General features: G+C 47.9%; 2 protein-coding genes across 3 annotated transcripts in view; one reads left to right on the forward strand and one right to left on the reverse strand.

The window, feature by feature from the left end:
• Window positions 1-19,375, forward strand: part of ITGA3 (integrin subunit alpha 3) — an 88,658-nt gene extending 69,283 nt beyond the window's left edge. Inside the window, exons 14-26 of one of the 2 annotated variants that reach the window (XR_014150686.1) lie at window positions 1,102-1,199; window positions 1,384-1,549; window positions 2,585-2,653; window positions 3,740-3,819; window positions 4,808-4,885; window positions 6,030-6,132; window positions 7,243-7,425; window positions 8,054-8,170; window positions 9,367-9,480; window positions 10,473-10,571; window positions 11,676-11,801; window positions 14,243-14,404; window positions 17,978-18,117. Coding sequence is in view for 1 of the 2 variants with exons in the window: in XM_081837652.1 (XP_081693778.1) it covers window positions 1,102-1,199; window positions 1,384-1,549; window positions 2,585-2,653; window positions 3,740-3,819; window positions 4,808-4,885; window positions 6,030-6,132; window positions 7,243-7,425; window positions 8,054-8,170; window positions 9,367-9,480; window positions 10,473-10,571; window positions 11,676-11,801; window positions 17,978-18,139 (1,395 nt within the window). In the remaining variant the exon portion in view is untranslated. Of the gene's footprint in view, window positions 1-1,101; window positions 1,200-1,383; window positions 1,550-2,584; window positions 2,654-3,739; window positions 3,820-4,807; window positions 4,886-6,029; window positions 6,133-7,242; window positions 7,426-8,053; window positions 8,171-9,366; window positions 9,481-10,472; window positions 10,572-11,675; window positions 11,802-14,242; window positions 14,405-17,977 lie in introns of both variants that reach the window. The other variant, XM_081837652.1, reaches the window with a different exon arrangement.
• SAMD14 (sterile alpha motif domain containing 14) overlaps window positions 17,405-22,731 on the reverse strand; it is a 67,006-nt gene continuing 61,679 nt past the window's right edge. Inside the window, exon 9 of the mRNA XM_081838071.1 lies at window positions 17,405-17,500. Within this exon, the coding sequence (XP_081694197.1) occupies window positions 17,420-17,500 (81 nt within the window). The 3' untranslated portion in view covers window positions 17,405-17,419. The remainder of the gene's footprint in view (window positions 17,501-22,731) is intronic.

Here is a 22,731-nt window from a genome sequence, read left to right on the forward strand (position 1 = left end):
CCATTACCTTCAGTAGCTTAGGGCCTCATCAAACCTCAGTCTGGCCCTGCTTGCAACATATTGCCATTTACACCACCCACACATCCCAGCAGCTCTTAGTTCTCTCGATGATTGATGGGGTCACAGTGGCCATCACAACTACTCTAGGTGAATCCTGGCTTTGGAGAGACTGGCTGGCTTGCTCCGAAATAACATGGTGGTTCCATTCACTGATACACCTCTCACCTCTGTGGCACACATACAAACATTCTTACCTAAAGATTGAGAAATAGTTTTTGTTGACCTTTTGCAGGTTTGGATGGAATGGTTAAGCCCAAGATGCGGCTTAGCTCTGGGTAGCTCAGAGGCAGCCATTTTTCCTCTTAGTCCCCAAACACCTGCTCGCTCCATTGTTCATGCTTGGTGATGGTTTGGCTTAGTGCTATGTGTGAACCAAGGAGCCAATCAGGGACTAATCTACACCGGTCAGTTAAAACGTTAAAACGCGTTATAAAAATGTAACACCAGAGGGTGCTGTGGAGCAGCGATCGATCATCAATGTAAAGTTGCATTGAGAACTAGACTACTTTTTATATATATACCGCTTTCCAGATCATTGTAGATCCAGCCCAGGGTGGTAGGACTGCATGGGAAGCCTCTTAAGCCAGCTGGTTAGATCAGCTACACCATGCCGGTGTGCCTTGTTCACATAAAGCAATGGAGCAAGTCGAAATATTATGGTAGTACAAGTGGCACGTTGGTTGTCAAACTTAATCCGTTCCGGGAGTCCGTTCGACTCCCGGAACCATTCGAAAACCAAGGCGTGGCTTCTGATTGGCTGCAGGAGCTTTCTGGACTTAATTGTAAGCTGCGTCAAATGTTCAACTTCCAAAAAACGTTCACAAACCGGAACGCTCACTTCCAGGTTTGCAGCGTTCAGAAGCCGATTTGTTCGGGAGCCAAGCCGTTTGACAACCAAGGTACCACTGTATATAGATTATTATTGTATGTATAGGTACTAGTTTGATACATTCTGTGGTTTACTGGTATATAATTGTTGGTACAGAAATGAAAAAAACCCCAAATCGATTGTAACAATAGCAACAACTCTACCACTTTCAGATTCAGTTCAAGAAGCAATGTGGAACAGACAACAAATGCAACAGCAACCTGAAGATTAAAGCTGTCTTTTTAAATGACCAGAACCAGAAGTTGCCCAGGTGAGAAATACGTTCCCTTTGCACCCTCACTGGCTCGCCACTAGGGGCAGCAGCACACAGACTTTGCACGTCTGACGTTCTTTCCCTGGCACCTCCAGAGAGATAACTAGGAGGTGGGTGGGTGGACAGCCCTGCTCTGCCTCTGGTCACCCCTCCCCCATCTGTGCCATCTCCCCCAATGCAGGCGGAATGGGATGCAGGTGTTGCAGTACAGCCGAGATGTCAAGAAGCTGAACCTGGGCATCAGCGTCACAAATATACCGTCATCACCCACGAATGGAGAAGATGCTCATGAGGCTTTTCTCAACATCACATTCCCGCCCTCTCTGCTGCCTTCCTCTGTTCGGCCGGTGAGAGACCCCCCTCCTTTTAAATATAAAAATAAGGAGAATATATATATAATTTTTTTAAACCCAAAAACAATTATAAAGCAATAAAGTGATTCAAAAAGAAAAAAGTACACAAAACACTGTAAAGAGGAATACACACACACACACACACACACACACACACACACACAAAGATGCCCTAATCCAGGCACAGGCAAACTTGGCCCTCCAGAAGTTTTGGGACTACAACTCCCATCATCCCTAGCTAACAGGACCAGTGGTGAGTGGCATAGAATAATAGTATTCAGCTGTTAGGTAGGTTCATCTGGCAACCTGCCTAAGGCCATCCAAGGACTGGGAAGGAGGGTTTGGATTGGGGTAAGTGGGGAAAACCTTGGACCTTCCATACACTGCCCCATCATCCTTGGCCATGGCTTGATGGGTGTCACGAATGAGCCAGCTCCCAGGGATGGTTTGCAGCCAGCTGAAGAAAGCAGCCAGGAGCAGAGAGGGTTAACTGCCATGCAGGATGAGCATTGGCTAGTGCCAACTCCCCCACCCCCTTGGAATGCCGGCTGATAAGGGAATGGCCGAGAGCAGGCTAGAACGCATTCAAAGAACAAACAGGCGGGAAAGAGACAGCCTCTCAGAGAATGGGGAAGAGGCGGGAGCTGACACACTGAGTCCGAGGTTTCGCCGAATGGGAGGGCTGCAAGATAGGAAGCAAAACAAAAGACGTATGAAGCAAAAGTTCAGTTGCTTCTGGTCATGCCGGAAGCAGTCTTCAGAAGGGTCATCTTGATTGATGATGGCGGAGGCTGTGTTAAAGGCGTCCAGAGCTATCTGTTTGCTTTGACAATAAAGCATCCTGTTTAGTTAACTACGCTCACTGTGTTATCAAGCCGGGAACTGGACTCCTGACAGTGGAGCTGGTGGAAGTTGCCCCTGTCTGAGCGCAACATTTGCTGCACCACGTCGAGTCTGCTCTTGTACAGAAGCGTCAAATTGCCGACGAAATAAGGCAATATTCAGCAAGGTGGCCTTTTCTTTCTTCAGAGCGGCACCTGCAGGTTCGAGGAGACGGTGATATGTGAGCTCGGCAACCCTTTCAAAATGGACCAGCGGGTGAGTTGTTTTGGGTCCAGGTGCTCCAGAAAGGCAAGGGTTCCAAAGTGGGAGACCCAAACTGTGATGTCTCATCCAGCACAAAAGATGTGTTCAGGCCTTGGCCCCCTTAGTGACCCTTGGGACTTGGAAATAACAAAACACGGGAACCTTTGACCTGCTCCCAGCCTGCATTCACATTTAAAGCACTCTCTCGCCCACACAGAGAATCCCAGGGACTGTGGTTTGCTAAGGGGGCTGGGGAATCATAATTCCGTGAGGGGTAAACTACATTGCTTAGAATCCTTTGAGTGGGAAGCCCTGTGCTCTAAATGGGTGTTCAATGTTTTCTCAATGTATGGTGTGGGTGTTCATATTTTCTGGGGTAAACGACAATTTCCAGGATTCTTGGCAGGAGGGGGGTGTCTTTTAAATGTATCGTGTGTATGCAGCCCCAGTGTGCCATTGAGGAAGAGCAGACATACGGTACCAGATTCAGATCACATGTAATTATTCCTCAGGAATGATTTTTGTAGATGGGGAATATGCAGAAGAAACAATTTTGAGGAGATAAGGAAGGTGTTTGTAGAATTTGTACTGCTAAAACGGAAAGGGTTCAAACCATCGCAAGAGGTGTTGAAATTTTGGGAGCTTGGATACTTACAATGGAATGGTCTCAGTGGTGGGGTGCACATCTTTATTTTTATTTATTTATGTGGTTGTATTTTTTTAAAGGAATGGTTTTCGTTTGTTCCCGCAACATTTTTGCACCTTACCCATCCGATCAAAAAAGCACAATAGTTTAAAACCTATCAAATCCCATCAAAGTATCACCCATCAGTGGTAACAGAGTACTATACCACACAATGGGTAAAATAAAAACCACTCCCTTTTATATTTAAAGAGTGCTGCTGAGCGCGGGGTGAGGGAAGATAAATGAATATCTACTAAGAGGGAGTTCCATATGTAGGGTGTTGCTGCTGCAGTGTTAGGTTTATATCCCCTTATTTGATCAGTATTTGAAATGCTGGTTCTTCTGATTTGCTTCTGCAACCTGCAGCAAAGCATGCTGGGTAACCAGCTTGTGCACTCTTGCCTCCTTTCCAGGCAGAGCTGACTATCACGTTTGAAGTTACTGGAGTTACGCTAAACACTCAAGATGTCACCGTGCAGGTGGAGCCTTCCACGTGAGTCTTCTCCCCGGAGCTAAATAGTTGTGGTTGGAAATGGGAACCTGCATCAGGAAGCCCAGTCAGTACTAGTGTACTTTGGTATAGCAGTTCGAAAGCACGCCAGTGCAAGTAGATAAATAGGTACCGCCGTGGCAGGAAGGTAAACGGCATTTCCATGAGTTCTGGTTTCCGTCACAGTGTTCCATTGTGCCAGAAGTGGTTTAGTCATGCTGGCCACATGACCCGGAAAGCTGTCTGTGGACAAACGCTGGCTCCCTCAGCCTGAAAGCGAAATGAGTGCCACAACCCCATACTCGCCTTTGACTGGACTTAACCGTCCAGGGGTCCTCCACCTTCACCTTTACCTTTTACTTGGGTATTGACTGAAGGGCTGCAGGGCCAATCCACCCATGTGGCAAGGTGAGGCGACCGCCTTGGGCGGCAAAATCCACATGAGCCACACAAGGAACGCGTCGCCCACTGTTGCTCCATTGCTGTGGTGGCAGCGACGGCTTTGGTGCACTCCTTGGAGGCTGGATCTGTCACCTCCTCGGCAACCCCCAAAATACAGAAGGTTCTTGGAGAATAGGAGGTGCTTCCAGTCTTCTCCTAAATGGCAGGGGGTGTCCTCTGGGGTCTCCTAGGGTCTGCACCCACCTGACATGATTCAGGGTGGGTCCCTTTCCCTGCAACAACCTTTGAGTCTCACTCCAAACATCTGGCAAGGTTGAGTTGATTCCCCGACTTGTTCCCAATGTAGCTCTTCACTCACTCCTTCTTCCCTGGTAGGTAGGATGCCATTTTGTGGTTTGCCGCAAAGTCTTGGGCCAACCCTAGAAGGACTGGTGTGGGTAGGGACCTCTGTGTGGACTCACCCGACATGGCCTGGGGCTTCTCGCGTGACTCTACTGAGGATGGAAGGGACACTGTTTTGGTTGACTGCTAAGCATCCCATCTGAGAGGCTCCGACTGACCTCTCTGAACGATGTATTGTCTCTCATAGGATCAGCTATCAAGAAGATCTCGCACCCGTGTCGGCAGTCCTGTTGGTAGACTACACCATTGATGCTTCCCTGAGCATGTGCGTATCCACCGCAATGTTTGACGTGGGTTTAAAAAAGAAGCGATACAATCAAATCTTGGTTCTGGAATGTAATCTGTTCTGGAAGACTGTTCGACTTCCAAAACATTCGACAACCGAAAACTGAAAGCGGAAGCCTCAATACAATAGGGAAACTCAAAACGGATTCCGCGTCCGACAGTCGGCTTCTGAAAATCATTCAAAAACCAGAGCACTGACCTCCAGGTTTTTGGCGTTCAGGAGCCAAAACGTACAATAACGGAGGCATTTGGGAACCAAGGTTTGAGTGTATACAAATGCCTCTCAAGATGAGATTGTAAAGTGGGGTGTGTGTTATGCTGAGACCTCTACCTCCTTATAACAAAACCAGGGAGCTTCCAGACTGCCGCAATTACCCATGCCATCAAACTCACTTCGGACACACACATACACAAATAAGTTGTGTAGTTCTTCATCTTCCTTGACATCTGATGGGAGGGTGTTCCACAGGGCGGGTGCCACTAGCAAGAAGGCCCTCTGCCACTCTGGGTGGCTCCCAACATAATGTTAAAAACACGATAACACATCAAACATTAAAAACTTCCCTAAACAGGGCTGCCTTCAGATGTTTTCTAAAAGTCAGATAGCTGTTTATTTCCTTGACAACTGATGGGAGGGCGTTCCACAGGGTGGGTGCCACTACCAAAAAGGCCCTCTGCCTGGTTCCCTGCAGTGAGGGAACCGCCAGAAGGCCCTCAGTGCTGGACCTCAGTGTTCGGGCTGAACGATGGGGGTGGAGAAGCTCCTTCAGGTATACTGGACCGAGGCCATTTAGGGCTTTAAGGTCAGCACCACCACTTTGAATTGTGCTCGGAAACGTACTGGGCACCTACTCTTGACTCTCATGGTTCCCCATATTGTTTTATGATGTTGCTTGAGTTCCCAGGATTCCACGATTAGCAGATTTGGTAGTGGAATAGGCCTGACAGCAGTATAAATCTACATTGCAGACATTTCCTAAATGAATTCTAACAGGTTACACTTCCCATTGACTAAATTAGGAAAGTGTGACCCACTCATCCAAGTTGTGAACAGAGCCTGGTTCCTCACTTTGTAAACTTTTCCATCCTTCTCACCTCTCACTGTGTTCCTCTCTCCATGGCAGAGTCAACCGCTGGCTCCAGACGCATTTCAGTGGGACAGTCATGGGCGAGTCAGCCATGAAGCATGAGGAAGACGTAGGCAGTCCCATCGAATTTGACTTCCAGGTAAGGATCTTCCTTGAGAGGTGAGGCTAATACTCTTAAAAATTGAAGCATAGAATCACAAAGTTGGAAGGGACCACAAGGATCATCTAGTCCTGGAATCCCATCTTCTACCAACTGAGGTATCCCAGAATTGCTTCTGAGTCTCTTCATGGTTAAAACCCACATGGGCTTGTTTACTTGAGCTGGATTCCATAGGGGGCCATTGATCCCTTGTCTAGAAAGCAACGAAAACACAATCCAGGATTGAATCCATCCCAATGCGATTTGTTAATTTGTAGAGTTGAGAGTACAAGCACAAGACAGAGGGTTCCTGAAGGGCATGTGTGTCGGCTTATTTCTCCCAGTGCAAAATGTTAAGCCAAATATTTGAAAAGATCTCTTCCTGTTTGTGCCTGAAAGAGAAGGCTGAAATGGATTCTTGACATTTCCCCCCAAATCTGTTCTTCCAAGATACTTTGGGAAGGGCAATAGATCTGTGGTTGAGAATCAGTCCTGCATGCGACCTATATAGGGCACTATATAAATTTAATAAATAGTAATGAAATAATAATAATCCTTGACATCTCCAGGTAGGGATAGGATAGACCTCAATCTGAAAACCTGGAGAATGGTTGCCAGTCAGCCTGGACTGAACTGGATTCACCAACTCAGTATAAGGCAAATTCCTTTATGCTCTTACACCTTGACCTTGATTTTTGAAACTGTTGTATTGGCACTGATTTATTACACCTTGTCTTCCCAAATATGTTTGGCTCTTTTATCTTTTATTTTGGCTGTGAGTTTTGCCATTTCTGGATAGTCCATTTATTTTTGAAGCTTACCTCCTTGGTTGGTACTTCTCCTTCTTTCCATTTCTGAGTGTACAGGATTCTGGCTGGTGTTGCCACACAGACACACCAACAGTTTAACTATCTTTTTAGCTGAAATTGAATAATCTTGACACCGAGTGTGTTTTATAAACTCCTGTCCTGTCCCCACGCTTTTGCCTAGGGTTTTCTTCAGGGCGACCTCTGCTCTGCTGCTCTCCGAGTTGTCCTTCTTTGTACTGTTTCTACCACAACCTGAGGTTGAAAAGGGGCTTCAGCTTGTCACCTTGCCTTTGACTTTCAGGTGACCACGAAAGGCGAGTCTTTAGGATCCTCGGGAACAATCACGCTAGGCTTCGAATGGCCTTATGAGGCCAGCAATGGGAAATGGCTGCTGTACCCAACTCAGATCCTGGTGAAAAGGAGTGGGAACGAGAGTCGGCTCTGCGTACCCCCCGGGGAAGTCATCAACAACCGCAACCTCACAGTGAGTCTGATCTCCAGCGTGAGCCCTTTCTCCCTTCTGCATTCTCTCTCTTTTTCTTTGTACCCTTTTCAATGGGCTACACCTTCCACCTTGGCCTGCCACCATGTACTGTGTATAGCTATTTCTACTAGCTATACCTGGGATGCAGGTGGATCTGTGGTCTAAACCACTGAGCCTCTTGGACTTGCCGATCAGAAGGTCGGCGGTTCGAATCCCCACAACGGGGTGAGCTCTCATTGCTCTGTACCAGCTCCTGCCAACCTAGCAGTTCTAAAGCACACTAGTGCAAGTAGATAAATAGATATTGCTGTGGCGGGAAGGTAAACGGCATTTCTGTGAGCTCTGGTTTCCGTCACGGTGTTCTGTTGTGCCAGAACCAGTTTAGTCATTCCAGCCACACGACCCGGAAAGCTGTCAGTGGACAAATGGCGGCTCCCTTGGCCTGTAAGCGAGATGAGCGCTGCAACCCCATAGTCACCTTTGACTGGACTTAACCGTCCAGGGATTCTTTACCTTTACTAGCTATACCAGTGGTTCTCAAGTTGTGTTGTGCGACAGGAGAGGATAGTCTTCTTGAGTACATCCTTTTTCAGGAAGAGAAAGCTGACCAGTTCTTCTCCTTTCCCAGCTACACGACTGGAGCAGGACCTCAGCACGGAGGAAGCGCGATCTGCAAACATCTCCAAAGCCTGAGCTTCCCGTCACCTTGCCAGCTTCCAAGAAAGCCAAGTCGGAAACGTTACTGGTGAGCATTTTGGCCATCTTGTGTCATTTCCACTTCTGCTGAGGAGGGCTTTTCAGGAGCAGGTATGTCGCAACCTGGAAACTATGGTTAAACAGCTTCAGGAACAAGCCATATTCTGGAACCATTAACCATTGTTTCCTCATTTGGGCGATACAAGAAACCATGGTTAGCTGAAGACTTCCTGGTTTGTTTGCTCAGCCAGCATGAAGAGAGGGGTGAGTCAGCTGCATCCATGGGCACAAATCTTTGTCAGATCAGAGCTTATTAAATCAAGTTATGACCATCCAAATCTAGTCAGTGAGTGGTTGGGTGGGAGTGGTACATTTTTTCAGGCAGGAAATAGCTTAGTAGTTCTAGGGATCTGGGCACCCTTTTCAGCTCTGGACTATTTTCAGATATAATCTTCAATTGGACTATATCCCCATGTCCTATAGGGCAACTGGGGAAAAAAATGCAAATGTTTCAGATTGTACCTATGGGAAGGCCTCCAAATTAATAACCGGCCATTTATTCCTACACCACACCTCCAGATCATAGAATCATAGTGTTATGTATCTGGTGGGTCCTGTGTTTGCCTGAGTCTGGACTAAGGATTATGAGCCCCTCTATTCCAATTCAATACATTAGATCCAATCACAGAACATTTCAGGATTTGGGCCTCTGCCATTGGCCCTTAAACTCTAAGTCATGATTGGCAACTTGGAAGTTTAGACAGCCAATCACGTTGGGAGTGGGAGTGGCCCAGGCCTTCAGGAATGTATATAAGCAGTTGCTTTGCCCCTGTTGTCCAGTTCTGTTAGTTCAATAAAGGTTCTTGCTGTTATCTCTGTGTGTTGCCTTGTGGGAACCCACCTACATTTCACATAGAATTGTAGAGTTGGAAAGGAACACAAGTCATGTAGTCCAACCCCCTGCAATGCAGGAATCTTTTCCCCAATGTAGGGCTCACACCCCTGACCCTGAGATTAAGAGTCTCAACCTCTACCATCTGAGCTACTGCATTTGGTTTAGGAAGAAAGGTGGGGGGACCTAAGAGAGATGTACAAAAGAGTCCCTGGTGGTGTGGAGAGACTTGTAGTTTTCCTGGGCTGTAGCTCAATGGTAATGTTCCCAGGTCCAATCCCCGCTGTCATCTCATGGTAGGGCTGGGATTGTCACCTGTCTGAAATATCCCACCCCCCTTCCTTTGTTTCCAGAGCTGTTCCAAAGGAACATGTCGCTGTATCTGGTTCGAGTGCCCCTTGTGGGATGCTGCAGATGTGACAAACGTGATCGTTCGTGCCCGGGTCTGGAACAGCACGTTCATCGAGGTAAACGCTTGTTCTGTCCCCTTGCAAGGATTTTCTCTGGTTAACGAGAGAGGGAATGTTCTTGTCAGGCAACTGCCCCCCCCCCCCCCCCGGCAGTTGATAAGAGATCAAATGAAAGAACGCCTTACCAGTTAGAATCTTTAATAATCACAGCTAGAGAACAAAGACCTCCTAGAAATGGCGGTGCTCCCAATTAAGGATCACACTCCCCCCATCCCTATTAATCTACGTCACTTCTATGTCTTGTAATCTGAGTTTGTAGCCTCTGCACTTTCTGTTCTGACACTTTCTGAGCTCTCTGGGAATTTGGGGGAGGCGGGTGGATTCTGTCCAGAGACTGTGAATCTGTTAACTCTCTCTCTCCCCCAGTCTTTCTTCTCCTAGCTGTTCCCCATCCAGTATTTCCCAGCTTCTGCCTTCTGAACTATGCCCCTCTGCAAACCACTGTTCCAAATCTATACTGTCCTCCTGCTCCTGGGAATATTCAGGATCAGGATCAGGGGAGGGGGAGATTCCCACTATTCTTCCTCAGTGCAGCCCTCCTCTTCATGGTCCCTGACAGTTCTGGAACATTCCAGAACATCCACTTTGCGCAATTTAAAGTGGGTGAAAAGGCATCCTTCTCCCTAGTACAACAAACCCACTATGAAAAAACACACAAACTGAGACTTGTGGCTTAGAAAGTGACTGGGATGAACGAATGATGGGTAGGGAAGATTCATAAAAGCAAATCAGGTTGAATGCAGGACGGATGCTGGTCGCCGTATAACTGCCCTGTAAACAAACCGAAACAAATTTCGCAATAACGACAGAATGTAATCTAACCTCCAAGTGAGCTGTTTGTCAGCAAATCAGGATGTTCAGTGAAAGGGTCTCTCATTCGAAGGCATCTTCCTGTGTTCAGTGAGTGGGAGTACATTGAAAAAAGAGTTTATGTTGCTGCTTTTTGATATGCCCGCTCTTTCCTATCCACCCCCCCCATGGAAATGTAGGACTACAACAACTTTGACCGCGTGAAGGTGGATGGGAAAGCCACGCTGTTTCTCAGGACAAACTCCTCCACCATCAACATGAAAAACGACACTGTGTGGGTGAGTGAGACTGGATTTGTTGGGTGAGGAAACTTCAGAAAGTCCCGAGGTCCAACTATCAATCCCAATGGAAGGCCTCCCAGTCGCCATTCCTTTCTCTCTCCCAGTTAAACTCCCATAATTAGCAAACTCCGTCAGTTCTTCTTGAGCAGCAGCTTTGTTAATTCAAATGAAATCAATTTATTTTCAAAGCAAACAAAGCTGCCCTCACATCCCCGTCTGTAAACTCAGGCCTAGGCATGGGATGGTTTGCCCAATGTTGATGAATTAATCAACCCAGATGAGAATACGAGGCCTGAGCTAGGAGCATTTGAACCCCACTGTCTACCTCAGGTGTGGCCATGTTGATCTCCACACACCAGGTCGATGACGTTTTAGGGGGTGAAACTTAATTTTTGCACATTTCTTCAGTGGGGATGGGAACCTTAAAAATATATTTTTGGGCGTGAGGAATTCAAATCTGCCCTTGTTTTTATGACTGGACAACAATCAGCTTGGTAAATCAACATTTGATGAAGGAGCACGTGAACTGCTCTCGGGAAAACCAAAGAATTTCCCCTTCTGACAATTCAGGTAATGCTAAATAATAACAGTATGGTAATAAATAATAATATCAGTACAGTGGTACCTCAGATTACATACGCTTCAGGTTACAGACTCCGCTAACCCAGAAATATTACCTCAGGTTAAGAACTTTGCTTCAGGATGAGAACAGAAATCGTGTTCCAGCGGCATGGCAGCAGCAGGAGGCCCCATTAGCTAAAGTGGTGCTTCAGGTTAAGAACAGTTTCAGGTTCAGAACGGACCTCCAGAACGAATTAAGTACTTAACCCAAGGTACCACTGTACATCATATAACCACAAGTACTTGGCAATCATTTTTTTTTAATGATTTCTGTGCAACTTGACACACATTTTACTTACCAAGCAAAAGTAAATTATACTCATTTAAACCAAAATACCTTTCGAATTCCCAAGTCACGTTACACCCCTCGTTTGGGGAAGTTGAAAGTTGAAAAATTCAGCGCTGAGTCAGTGTCCCCTCCATTCTGCCCTTCCTCCCTTGAGGCAAACCCATCTCTCCCCTTTCCCCCCCTTCCTTCAGTTCTCGGTGACCATCGACTCTGAGCTGATCGAGGAGCAACCAACCGAGATTGAGCTCTGGCTGGTGCTGGTTGCCGTGGCAGCTGGACTTCTGCTTTTGGGCGTCATCGTCTTACTGCTGTGGAAGGTGAGAAGAGGAGGTTTTTTGAAATTGGAGAGCAAGAGTTGACAGGCTAGAAACAGCAGCTCCTTCCTTTCCTCTCTCTTGGCCCCCATATTTGTAGAGAGACACTCTCAAAACTGCTTCTGCAAAGCCAACCCGGGCCGCACAAAAGAGAAGAAATCACGCAGCAACCCACACAATTTTCTGTGGCAAGCTCAAATGCCTTAGCGGTATTTTCGGGGCTGATATAAATATGCTATAGGCGGGCTGGCCTCGCTGGAGAACAAAATGTTCAGGCATTCAGCCATCGCAGAAAAAACAAACAAACTAGCCAAGCCAGTTTGAAATGGACCAGGCAGGAAGTTAACTGCTTCCCGCCCCAGCTTTATCCAGAAGTGATGTAATCTGCTCTGACTTGGGTGCTTGCATTTAGCTTGTGCAGTTAATATTGGAGAACAGCCAAGCAGCTCATTGTATCTGTGGGATGCTTGCTATAGCCCTTTTTGTCACCATAGAGAAACCGGTTGGACTGGGAGGAAAACTATATTTAGAACCTGATTAACCAAGGCATCAGCTGAGTATTTGGGATCCTTTGGTGCATACCTCAAGATAAGATGATAACAGTAGTCATCTGTATTATGGTCGGTCCTTCACCAACTCATTGAGAGATTAGATAGATAGATAGATAGATAGATAGATAGATAGATAGACAGACAGATAGATATGATTTTTAAAAATATAAACATACGGCAAAAAACAATTCAAGATCCAAATATCAAGATTGCTCTGAATATCTTAACTTCCCCCCATCCCCTCCATGGGTCCTAGTGGTAATATTTACAACTGCATATCAATACTATCCAAGTTTTATCCTTCCAAATTATCCATACTTTCGTTAGTTTACAAGTGTGGTTAAAATCCTGCTAATGTTTTAACCTGCTTACAATGATCTTGTAAATAGATTGTAAACTTTTCCCATTTTTAAAAAAGTTCTTGTCCTCTTGATTTCTGAGCTTCCCAGTTAATTTTGCCATTTCAGCATAGTCCATCAACTTGGTTTGCCATTCTTCTCTGGTCAGGGTTGTTTCTTCCTTCTATCTCTGGGCTAATAGCATCCATGCGGCTGTAGTTGCGTACATAAACAGTCTTTTTTGGTCCTTTGGTATCTCGGTACCTGTAATTCTTAATAAGAAGGCTTCTGGTTTTTTAACAAAAGTTATTTTAAATATTTTTTTCATTTCATTATATATCATCTCCAAGTATTTTTTTATTATTTTACACGCCCACCACATATGATAATAGGTACCATCTTTTTCTTTACATGACCAGCGGGTATCTGAACTTGTTCTTAAGCAGTTTACTTCGTTGTTGCATGGAGCATGCTGCGTACTGCCTGTGTGCCTGACCCTTTTCAGAAATTCCTTAGTTGTTGGCATCCGTCTGTCTCAGGAGACAATGGAGTGCACCTCCAGGGGTGAAGTCAAACTGCTGCATTAGCAGTACCAAAATGACCTTCCCGGGGCGCAAGCCTAAATTGGTCTGTTTTTCCAGAGCAATTCCAACCATTACCTTGTCATTGAGGGAATGTGTGTTTTCAAGCCTCCCTCTGCTTGTATTGGTTCCCAGAAAGAAATAAAAAATGGATTCATACCTCCTGTTCCTAAAGTACCAAATGCAGATTAAAAATGTGGAGACAGTCATGGCTTACAGAGCACTTCCAAAGCTAAGTCTCCACTAGTTCTGTGTTGCATTCCAACTCCCAGAAATAACTGGCCATATTCAAGTAGGAAGTTTCACCAGCCCAGCTGAAGTGGCAAAAAGCATCTCATTTACTCTAGTGACAATTGAACACAGGAAAACAACCACCGCCCGAGAGGATGTTTTCCTGCTCCTCCCTATGGCTTAATATCTTTGTGTGCTGCAAATTCAGCATCCAAGATGCTCAAAATATAGAAGGTGAATCCTGGAAGTGCTCTCCAACTGTGGTTGCCTGTATTGGCTGCTGGGGAAAGCTCTCCTCCGGAAGATCACTACAGGCAAGATGGGTCATGAATATACCTGCACCTTTCTTAAGAGGGTAGCATGGAAGTTGACCTTTGGTTCTGTGCAGGTGAATGCAAGGGAACGCTTGAAGTTTTGACCACTGCATGTGGCATCCTTGGGGCACCAGATTCGCCATTTTCTCAGTGGTGTCAGCCCACTTATCAATTCTGCTTGATATTTTTTTGCCTTGGAATTGTAGCCTTGCGGAGGAGCCCACAGCAGCCCCAGATTGTGTGCATTTGGCAACCCCCAAAACTATCACTCTTGGCGCCTGGCAATAAAAGGAGACCAATCCCATCTGCATGTTAAAAGTTATATCCTTTGCAACAAAGGGGCTGGAACGCATGAGCTGGTCGTCTCCCCAACCCATTGCGCATTGTTTCCTTGTTGTGCTTGACCTCTGACCCCCTGCTTCCTCATAGTGCGGCTTCTTCCGGCGGGCAAGCACACGAGCCATGTACGAGGCCAAGGGCCAGAAAGCCATGATGAAGATCCAGCCATCTGAAACTAAGCGGCTGACCGACAGCTACTAGCTCCTGTCTCAGGGGGAGGGGAAACTGCCCACCCCTTGGCCCTGTCTCTTGGTAAATCAAGCTCTTGCAGCAGGTCTACTCCTCTTGTTCACTGTCTCTGTCCACCTCTCCACTTCTTAATCCTTCCCACAAGACCCTGGCGTTGAGAGCTGTGTCCTAGTGCTGGTTCAGGGAAAGTGAACTTTATACTGTTAGAGTTACAGTCAAACCTCGGTTCTCGAACAGCACCGTTTTCGAACGTTTTGGCTCCCGAACGGTGACAACATGGAAGTAAATGTTCCAGTTTTCGAACGTTTTTTGGAACCCAAACGTCCAACGCAGCTTGAGTGCAGGAAGCTCTTGCGACCAATCGGAAGCCGTGCCTTGGTTGTCAAACATTTCAGAAGTCGAACGGGCTTCCTGAATGGATTATGTTTGACAACCAAAGTTTGACTGTATATGGGACTAAGCGCTGGCCCATTTAAACGAACGGGCCAACTTACGTCCGCTCCACTCACAGAGCACAACTAATAACCACAATAATCACTATTCTTAGCCACTCCCCACCTGGGGGCAAGTGGGGCTGTGCTGCACCTCCTGCCCACCCGCACAGGGGGGAGCCCAGTTGGCCAAAGTGGCCCTTGCCAGATGAATCCCTTGCCCATCTCCCTCCATCCACTCTCACTCACAGTCTGGGGAGTGCACCTAGCAGCCAGGCCAAGCTGGGGCCCAGAGACCCCCGGCGTTTGGCAGGGAAGAATTGGGAGCTGGGAACAGCAACCCCCCTGATGTGTCTGGGCAGGATGGGTGTAGGGGTGCCTGGTTCACGCCCCTTCAAAATTGTGTGCCAGGGGCTACAGCCCCCTTGGCCGCCCACTACACTATGCCCCTGTATGGGGAGGAATGGTTAAGCATCCCCACCACACCTCTGCTGCTCTGATCAAATTCAGAGATGCCCCTGCCTCTTTTTAAAGCTTTTTTCAAAAGGAAATCTGATTATGACTCTCCTGTGTGACTGGGCCCTAAGCCTTGGCTTTATTCTAATGAGCTACTGTGGGTGCTCCTGCTTCAGAGCCCTCTTTCGGCGCAGGAGGAACTGCAGGTGTGCAACACGGAGCCTTGCGATTGGGAGGTAGTACAAAGCCCCTGGATTGGCTGTGCCCAGTAGGAAAACCAAGAGCCTACCCTTGTTGTCTATGGGGCAGAGAATTCTGCCTGTTCCTTTCCCACCTCCCAACTCTGACTATCGAAGGCAAAGACCCTGAGATAAGAGTCTGGATTTGCAGGTGGCAGAGAAGCACATCTGGCCTCAGCCCTTGTCCAGACATTTCTCTCAGCATCCAACATCTGAGGTGTCCAGATTTCCAAAACCAGCCCTCTCAACACCAGTTAGCACCAGGCACTGCAGGCCCTCCCTCTCTTAGTTGTCTTCAAGGCATGTTCCTCACAAATTGCGCTTAATGCTCTCCCCCAGGTGTCTCCAGGTGTCATGTCTGCTGGCCTCTTTGTTTTACCTGTCCGTCTCACTAACCCAAATGTGTTTCTTTTCCTAGGCTTTAAGAACCACCTATGTTTCAGGTGGCTTCTGAGGTGGCACCTCCTCACTCTGACAAGGGACTTTCCTCTTTCTCTCTCTTTACCCTCAATTTTCTTTCCGTTCACTAGGCCATTCATTCCAAGTGACCCGTTCTGAGGTGGTGCTGAGTTGGCGACACTGGCGGGAGTTGACTTTGATACAGGAGAATGCTCTAATACAGGATTTCCCAAATCTTGGGTCTCTAGATGTTTTTGGACTACAACTCCCATCATCCCTAGCTAGCAGGACGAGTGGACATGGATGATGGGAATTGTAGTCCAGAAACAGCTGGAGACCCAAGTTTGGGAAACCGTGCTCTAATATATACCCAGATTGGTAGCTCACCCTCACATATTTTGAGTTGTTACACACACACACACACACACACACACACACACACACAGAGTTTTGCTATAGAATCATGGCAAGTGTCAAAGATCAGTGGCAATTCCCGGTGTTAAACCATTTAATCCATCGTGCCTTCGCCACACCACCGCTGAAGGACAACATAAAAAAGAATTAGCAAAACTTTGAACCAAGTTTCGAACTAATTTTGAACCAACCTTTTGGTTGCCGAGTCACCATTTTGTTGGCTCTCACTCAGAAAACAACATGGCGGGCCACATCACTGCCGCCTTTTCCTCCCCAAGCTGCAAAAATAGTCTTACCTTAGGGCTGTCTATGGCAAACAACTACTCCCAACACATGAGAGGGGATAATGAGATCATTCTTTTTCTCAATTTCGATTGAAGCTGGTTTAGAGGTAAAAAAGGGTAAAGGACCCCTGGATGGTTAAGTCCAGTCAAAGGCGACTATGGGGTTGTGGTGCTCATCTCCAGGGGCGCCGACTTATAAAAAATATTGGGGGGGCGGGGGCCCATACCGACTTATAAAAAATATTGGGGGGGCCCAAGACCTCCAAACCGCTGCTGCTGGGGGAACGAAAGGGGCGAGCCCCAGGCTGCCCCGACCTTAAGTGAACCTGTGAGGGCTGTGTGGGCGGTGAATATTAATGAGCTAGGGGGAATCCCCGCTTCTCGCGGGGCTGACACCAGCCCCGCGAGATTGTTGATGGGTCGAGAGCCCGCAACCCCACCCCCTCTCTAGATCGGGAGTGGCTTTGTTTTAACTCATTACTGAATGTATTTTAAAAGGTAACTATCGTCAAACAAGGAAAATAAAAAAATACCAACATAATTTTGTGATTTTACAAAGCATAATATAACTAATAATTTTTGAGGGGGCTCGGGCCCCCTCAGGCCCCATGGAGTCGGCGCCTATGCTCATCTCGCTATCAGGCCGAGGGAGCCGGCGTTTGTCCACAGACAGCTTTCTGGGTCATGCGGCCAGCATGACTAAACCGCTTCTGGTGTAACAGGACACTGTGACAGAAACCAGAGTGCACGGAAACACAGTTTACCTTCCCGCCACAGTGGTACCTATCTATCTACTTGCACTGTCGTGCTTTTGAACTGCTAGGTTGGCAGGAGCTGGGACAGAGCAATGGGAGCTTACCCTGTCGCGGCGATTTGAACCACCAACCTTCTGATCGGCAAGCCCAAGAGGCTCAGTGGTTTAAACCACAGCATCACCTATGTTTGGGGCATAGCTGTCAACTTTTCCCTTTTCTTGCAAGGAATCCTATTTGGAATAAGGGAATTTCCCTTAAAAAAGGGAAAAGTTGACAGCTATGGTTTGGGGCAGAGGTTTAGTTTGGGGCAGAGGGACACATCAAAATGCAACCTTTCATAAGAACCGACAAAACAGAAACAGGTTGTGGTGAATACTGTGTGCACACGACTTCCCAAACCACTGGAGGCAGATTAGAGTGTGTACAAAACCCTTGTTTCTCCATTTTGGAAACTGATTTTGAGCCTTTTCAGCCTGTCAGCCGCCACAGGAAACTGGTCCGATGAACTGGCCTTCTCCGCTACCTCCCCGCTACCCTCTCGCCTTCTCTTTCGCCTTGCCTGTACTCTCCATAGCGTCCCTTTGCTTAAATCCCCAACTTCGGTCAACGTGTCCCACCACTAATGCATCTCTTTTCCCCTCCCTCTCTCCCCGAACAGTGCAACTTTTTCAAGCGGACCCGCTACTACCGAATCATGCCCAAATACCACGCCATCCGGATCCGGCAGGAGGAGCGCTACCAGCCGGCCGGCGGCTTCCTGGCTCCGAGGCACAAGAAGCAGTGGGTCACAAGCTGGCAGGAGACGGGGAGTTACTACTGATGCTTGACTTCCTCTCCCCCACCCCTTCCACCCTCGCCAGCTGCTTCACTCCCTTCTGGACTTGACGTTGAACCAACGACAAAACTGCTATTGAAACCCTAAGTTACGTGACCCAGGTCGGTGACCACGACCCAAGAGCTTTCTCTGGACGCAGCGATCGTAGGGAGGGGATGTCCTCTGCTGGGATGAGGGGTGGAGAAGCTTTTTCAGTCTTTGTGGGGCAGCCTGGTGGGGCCCGAGGCAAAAAATGGACAGAGCGACAGGTGCGATTCTCACCTTTGTGCAACAGGCTGTGTTCAAAAGCTGGAGGCCTCCTAACTCTCCATCCTGGTTCAAGGACATCTGCCAGCTAGGAAAGGGACTGAGGAGATGAGGGAGGCTGTGTCCCAGTGAAAGTCTGGAGGGGTCTGCATTTGGCACCTGGGCTTGAGTCCCTTTACCCTCACCCCCCTGAAATACAAAGCTCAAAGGGGCAGCTTTTTCACTTACACCAGTTATTTATTTCCCCACCCACAAACACCACCACCAGGGTCCCGAGGACAGCATTTCTGTGAGGTATGACAATCAGCTTAGCTTCATTCTGGACAGATCGACCCAAGTCAGCTGTGTTGAAGTTGTCTTGGTAACCGAAACACAAAGACATCTCTCTCTCTCTCTCTCTCTCTCTCTCTCTCTCTTTCTTTCTCTCAGCTGTGGCTTCTCAGATGCCATTGTTGTTCCACACGACCACTGCTTCTTGCATTTACACTCCGCTTTCCCTCCGGAAGGGACGCGGGTGGCGCTGTGGGTTAAACCACAAAGCCTAGGACTTGCCGATCAGAAGGTCGGCGGTTCAAACCTTGCGATAGGGTGAGCTCCCATTGCTCTGTCCCTGCTCCTGCCAACCTAGCAGTTCGAAAGCACGTCAAAGTGCAAGTAGATAAATAGGTACTGCTCTGGCGGGAAGGTAAACGGCATTTCCGTGCACTGCTCTGGTTTGCCAGAAGTGGCTTAGTCATGCTGGCCACATGACCCGGAAGCTGAACGCCGGCTCCCTTGGCCAATAAAGCGAGATGAGCGCCGCAACCCCAAAGTCGGTCAAGACTGTACCTAATGGCCAGGGGTCCCTTTACCTTTAGCTTCCCTCCAGAAGGCACGGAGCAATTTCCAAATGGCTCTTAGTCCACCTCCCATCAGAGGTGTACCTAGGGGTTGGTGAAAGCAGCCCCCACCAGGAATGCAGGCCCAGGGTCCTCCCACAAAAACCACCTATGAGACTAGACTGTGTGACATATATGTGACGCACTGCCACTGTTGCGGTGAGATCAAACGCAGGAGAAGATCCCCATGCTTCATGCACTGTAGAACAAAGGCTTACGATTATTATTATTATTGCCTTTCCTCCTCGCTTTGCCCTCACTCCACACACTTTTGAGTACACGGGTTTCTAAAATGTAGCAATTTCTAATGTGGCAATTGCTTTAAAGTGATTTCTTTTTTTCTTGTGGGGGGAGTGGATACGCAGACACAGCTCCTTGTCGAGGGCGCAAGGGGTCCCAGGTACGCTTCTCACTCCCATCCCAGCAGCTTACAGAGTCATGCCAGCTTAGTGGTGAGACCGTCTCATAGAATCGTAGAATTGGGACTCCGGGGGGTCATCTAATCCAGTGTTTCCCAACCTTGGGCCTCCAGCTGTTTTTGAACAACAATTCCCATCATCCCTAACCTCTGGTCTTGCTAGCTAGGGATGATGGGAGTTGTAGTCCAAAAACAGCTGGAGGCCCAAGGTTGGGAAACACTGAAACCCCCTCCAGTGCAGGAATCTTTTGCCCAGTGTGGGGCCCTGAGATTGAGCATCTTGTACTCTACCAACTGGGCAACCAGAAGGTTCCTCTTACGCAGACGTTGGAAACATAGGAAGCTGCCTTGTATTGAGTCAGATCCTCGGTCTATCTAGGTCTGTATTGTCTACACTGACTGGCAGCAGCTGCCCAGTTTCAGAGAAGCGTCTTTCTCAGCTGCACCTGGAGGTGAGGTTTGAACCAGGCACCTTCTGCAGACACTTGTGCAAATCCTCTTGTGCATGGACAGTCACATGTGCAATGGTGTGAGTTAGCTTGGCTAATGCAGATGCGAACAAGCAAGCTTTCGTGTACTTTTCGCCGATAGCATTATCTTTGATGTTTACACTTTCTTTCTCCTCCCCCTTTGGTTCATTTTTTTTATCGCTGACAAACCAGGGATTCCGACATCCTTCCTTTGGGGCCTTGCTAAAGATGACACCCATCTATCTTAATTCTCTTCCCTCCGACACATGCACCCAGGGCCTTGTTATAGACATTACACTCAACGCAAGCCATCTCGGCACATGTACAAGTGTTTGTGTGAAAGACTGGACGCAACTTGTTGATTTGTACAGCTCAGCTGTTGCACGCATAGGCTGCAGGGGGGTGCCAAGTTGAATACAATATTGTGGGCGCCCAGGTAAGCCCCACCCTGCATAATTGATCATATGATGCAGTGCACACACCTCATTTGAATGGGAATGCCAATCAACTTTGCAGGGGCCCGGCCCCCCATATATTTTATTGTGGGGACCAAAGCCCCCACAGCCCCTAGGAATTGGCTCCAATGATAGACTTACAGTACACTTACTGAATTTGAGTAACTATGAATGTACAAATCAGCTACTTACATACACCGATTGTACACTTGTTGGATGTAATGTGGGAACGTCCCTAGACTAAGCATAATTTGGAGAGAAGGTTGAACGGACTTCAGTCCCTGTGCTATGGCTTCAGCTGCCTCCTTCCCCAACTCCATATTGCTATACCGCAAAAACACTGGATGTATTGCCACTGGAGCTCTGACCATGCCAAAAACTACTGATCCTTTTTTAATCACTATGTCGTTTCTTGTATCCCCTCCACGATTCTTTGGAGGGAGAGAATGTGGTTTTTACTACTTACTGCAGTCCAGCTTCTTAAGGAGCACAAAGGAGACTTCTGAGCTTGAAAGGCGGGGAGTGGGCAGAAATATTATGATTCCTTTCGAAACCCCTTTCTGCTCATTCTGTCGGAAAAGATGTGAAGCCACTTTCTGCACTTTGGGGAATGCCAGGGCAGGCTTTGTGTCTGAGGAGGCCCTGGGCAATGTACTCTTTGGTGGGTTCTCTCCTCGATCTGCGAGCCCCAGTTGGCTTACCTCTGGGGCAGGGATTGTTCTCAAGCCAGCGGACCAGATCCTGGGTTCCCCCACTCCCGCCAACCCACTCAGACAGGTGGGTGAGGCCACTTACCTGTCAGTCACCAGATATCACCATGGCATCAGGTGACCCGTTTTTCGTAGCGTGGCTTGTGTTCGAGTTACATTGCCAAGGAAAACCCAAGCCGGGCTTGACGTCACAGCTGATCAGCTGGTTTCAAGTCATGCTTCCCAAAGGGATCTGTGCTGTGGAGTTCAGGCTTGATCAGTAGCACCTAGCAAGCCCCGCAGCAAAGCTCATCCCAGTGTGCTTGAAGTCAGCACCTGCCAGCTGATCGGTGCTGGGAGCAAACACCCCTTGCTAAGGAGCTACTGGGAGCACACTTCAATGCCCCTCTATTATGTCCTCAGGGGTGCGGCTGGTGGGCATAGTTTGGGGGTCAAATTGGGACCCAAGCTGGACCTAGTTAGGCCCAGGAAGTTGCCCACTCCTAGTTTACTTCTGGGTGACCATGCTACAAGTAATATGGGGAGCTGGGTCTAGCCACCAACTTAATTCCTCACAGTGCCCCACAGGAACACAATGCCATGAATATTATGTGAAGTGTAAATGGTAACTAGAGCTGCTTTGAGTGCCTGGGCAGGTTTTTTGTTTAATGAAGAGTTCCAGAGGAAGTGTCATTCATGGGCCCTACTGAGGCGCTAGCTGCCCCAGGATGCTGGTGGTCTTGGCCTAAACAATTGGCCCTGGAAGGTGTGTTAGTAATAAGGGTGTCTCTCTCTCCCAAAACTGACCAGCTGCAGCCAGTTCATGGGGACGGGGTGTTTATGAATGCCAAGAATGGGCAAGCTTAAAGCTCCCGTTTCAGACATTACTCAGTGCTCAGGAGAAAGGATGGGATGGTAGGGACAGCCTGCATTTCAGTGGAATACAGCAAGGCAGAACGAGACTTGCTCCCCGCTTCTCCCCCACTGCCCAGCCGCCATTTTGAATCCTGAGGAAAAGTTGGCCTCGTATGCTCCACGTTCTGCATCAGAAAGGGGCAGGGTTTGAGGGCAACTGCTTCTGCGATTGGGCAGCACAGCCGCCTGTCTTGCCAAGAAGTAGGTGCCCATGGGAGTTCAGTCCGCGATGCTTTCATTTCAAAATGTCCCTTGCCCGCGTCTGACTCGGAGAACTTACTGAAGCTGGATTTGGGGTTCTTTATAAAAGCATGTTTCCATTTTCAGGTTTCATATCTAAATATCCAAAGTGTTGACCTGTTCGTAAGACACAGTTCCTCACTGTTTTACAAGTGTGGTTGGAACCAAAGGACACTACTGATCTGGGCTGCAAAAAAAAGGGGGAGAGAAAATCTGAAATATCCCCTTCCACACATCACAGTTAAGGAAACTACGGTTGGGTTGAA

The sequence above is a fragment of the Podarcis erhardii genome (assembly GCF_964252035.2).
Source record: "Podarcis erhardii genome assembly, chromosome: 13".
Taxonomy (NCBI): Eukaryota; Metazoa; Chordata; class Lepidosauria; order Squamata; family Lacertidae; genus Podarcis; species Podarcis erhardii.